The sequence below is a fragment of the Trachymyrmex septentrionalis genome, unplaced genomic scaffold (assembly GCF_001594115.1).
Source record: "Trachymyrmex septentrionalis isolate Tsep2-gDNA-1 unplaced genomic scaffold, Tsep1.0 scaffold103, whole genome shotgun sequence".
Classification (NCBI taxonomy): domain Eukaryota; kingdom Metazoa; phylum Arthropoda; class Insecta; order Hymenoptera; family Formicidae; genus Trachymyrmex; species Trachymyrmex septentrionalis.
The window spans coordinates 779,540-782,279 of NW_017304155.1; the positions used below are offsets into that span (position 1 = coordinate 779,540).

At 32.6% G+C, this 2,740-nt stretch overlaps 1 protein-coding gene across 2 annotated transcripts in view; it reads right to left on the reverse strand.

The window, feature by feature from the left end:
• LOC108757288 (60S ribosomal protein L14-like) overlaps positions 1–2,410 on the reverse strand; it is a 5,525-nt gene extending 3,115 nt beyond the window's left edge. Inside the window, exon 1 of one of the 2 annotated variants that reach the window (XM_018501764.1) lies at positions 2,317–2,410. In XM_018501764.1, coding sequence (XP_018357266.1) covers positions 2,317–2,319 — 3 coding nt within the window. In that variant the 5' untranslated portion in view covers positions 2,320–2,410. Of the gene's footprint in view, positions 1–589; positions 613–2,316 lie in introns of those variants that run through there. The other variant, XM_018501772.1, reaches the window with a different exon arrangement.
• Between the last annotated feature and the right edge of the window lie 330 nt (positions 2,411–2,740).

Here is a 2,740-nt window from a genome sequence, read left to right on the forward strand (position 1 = left end):
AAAGTGTTGCTTTTTCACGACAATGCACGGCCTCATTCAGCAAAAAAAACACAAACCTTACTGGAAAAATTCAAATGGGAAATTTTTGATCACCCACCCTACTCTCCAGATCTCGCACCAAGTGACTTTTTTCTTTTTCCTAAGTTAAAGGAAAGTTTGGGTGGCCATCACTTCAATTCAAATGATGAAGTGAAAGACTTTGTTAAATTATTCTTTAAAAAACAGGGCACGGATTTTTATAAACAAGGTTTGTCAAAGCTTCAGAACAGATATAAAAAATGTATTCAAGTCCAAGGGGACTATGTAGAAAAATAGTTTATAAGTCAAACAATAAATACATATGTTACTTTAACCTAAAAATTGTGTTTTGCTTTTTTCCCGGAGCAGGGAAACTTACTTTTTGAACACCCCTCGTATTATGCATTAATGTAAATATAAAAAATAAAATTTATTTGTACGTAAAACTATAAAAATTAAATTTTATCAAAATTACCAATAAATTACCATTTTACGATAACTTTACCTAAGTGTCAAATTGCGAGAGAGAAAGTATAAAAATCCCAAATGTTTGCAAGATGCATGTACAAACCATTGTCTATGGGTACGGTTAACGCGATGATACAAATGCTTTAAAGCAATTTTTGATTGGTCAATTTGTAAAATTCTTTTTTCTAATTGGTCAAACCAAACACTTCAAAGCATTTGTAGTGAGACTTTGACCACAGCCTATGTGAGTTGTAGAGACGTATTTTCATTATCTAATTATATCAGAAGCAACTGTGGTTAAGGCTATCTTCGTTTTTAGGGATCAGAAGACAAAGATAGCCTTAGCCGCGATTGCCTCTGGTATAACAAAAATATGCCTCAATTGTTTTTGTTTCTCAAACATTAAAGCCCATTCTATAATGTGCTCTTTGTTTCTTGTTTTTTACCTCTTACTTTTTCCTCCTTTGCAATCGTTTTATGGACAATTGTATTTCTTGCTACGAGTTTCCTGTTTCTTTCAAAGTTCGTTAACTTTTATCTTAGGCGACATAAAACAAAAAAACAGATAAGAAGCAAAGAAACAAGAAACTAGTAGAGAGCAAGAAAATAGTAAAAAGTAAGAAACAGGAAACAAAAAGCACATTGTAGAATAACCTTTATGGTTGTTCTACAGTGTGCTTTTTGTTTTCTGTTTCTTGCTTTTTATTATTTTTTACATCTTGCCTTTTTGCTTATCCGGTTTTTTGTTTTATGTCGCTCGAGATAAAAATTAACGAACTTCAAAAGAAACAAGAAATATGTAGTAAGAAATACAATTGTCAATAAAACAGTTGTAAAGGAGAAAAAAAGCAAAAGGTAAAAAGCGAGAAACACGAAACAAAAAGCACATTGCAGAATAGACTCAATAATAAAATAAAACAAGAAAGAAAACAGGCTGAGTGGCACATGCGCATTACAATCAATTGGTACTTTATAACTTTCTCTTTCATACACAGATGTTTTCAGGATAGCGATAATGTAATTTTTTTCCCTAGGGCGAAAAAGTGAAAATTCTTTGTATGTATGTGTGTATATGTACGACATACATACATAAAAATTTTCACTTTTCACGTTTCCACTCTAGCAAAAAAGTTACATGATCGCTATCCTGATTCAGCACTTAATTCCTCTTACATTTACATAAAATTTTTACCAATGTAAATCAGCTTTAACAGCATCAATAGCATCACAATTTGACTTATTTTTTTTTCTAGTTATAAGAATCAGTAACACATAAAGAGTAACTTAAACCAATTAAGTTAATCTACATTAGTAGAAACAAACTATCGACTTCAACTAAACTCTGATTAACTCGTAATCAATAGTCAATTGGCAGAATTACCTAAGACAAAAATTCTAATATATAAATCGTGTGTTCTTAATCTTTTTTTTTATAATTAAACATAATTCTTTTAAAAATTTAATAATTTTATTCATATTATACTTAATAAAATAACTGAGTCAATAACGCTGATAGAAGTCGTCCAATGCGTTTTTTTTTAAACTCTGCAAGCGTGATTTAAAAATTTATTGCGCGAACAAATGATATTGACCAGATCGCACCACTATGAAAATACAAGATACGTCTAGAACCCCATGTGAAGATGCACCATGCGGTTGACGAACATTCAGTCGACGAGGTTAAGTCGCAAGAAAATTTGCAAGACAAAAGTGACCGTGATGTTAAAAATTGTAAGCATAATCATACGAGAAGAGTGAAATCCGTGGAAAATCCATCCGACGGCTATTTATACGATTTTACAAATTATTGTTCAATCACCATTCACTTACCATGATTTTCCGGAATACGAAAGACAATAGACCACGAAAAATCGAAAAAACAGAGGTCGCTAACTCCGATACACTCCGACAAGAATGCCATTTCAGGGATAGTTTACAACATCGAGATCAACGCCACCAGTCGGCGATTAGTAGCCATTAGGCTGGGTTTTCACTTGACGCACTGATGCTCATTTTCAGCGTCAAAACAGACCATGTGATCAAAATTGACGAATATTAGGCTGCATTTTCATGCTGATACTCGACGCTCGATTTGAGCATCAAAACAGGTCGCGTGATCAAAATTGACAAATACTAAGCATCAATTTTGATCACGTGATCTGTTTTGACGCTGAAAATGAGCGTGAAATGTCAGCATAAAAAAGCAGCTTTAAGGTACTTTTTCATGCTAACACTTAACGCACATACAATTATC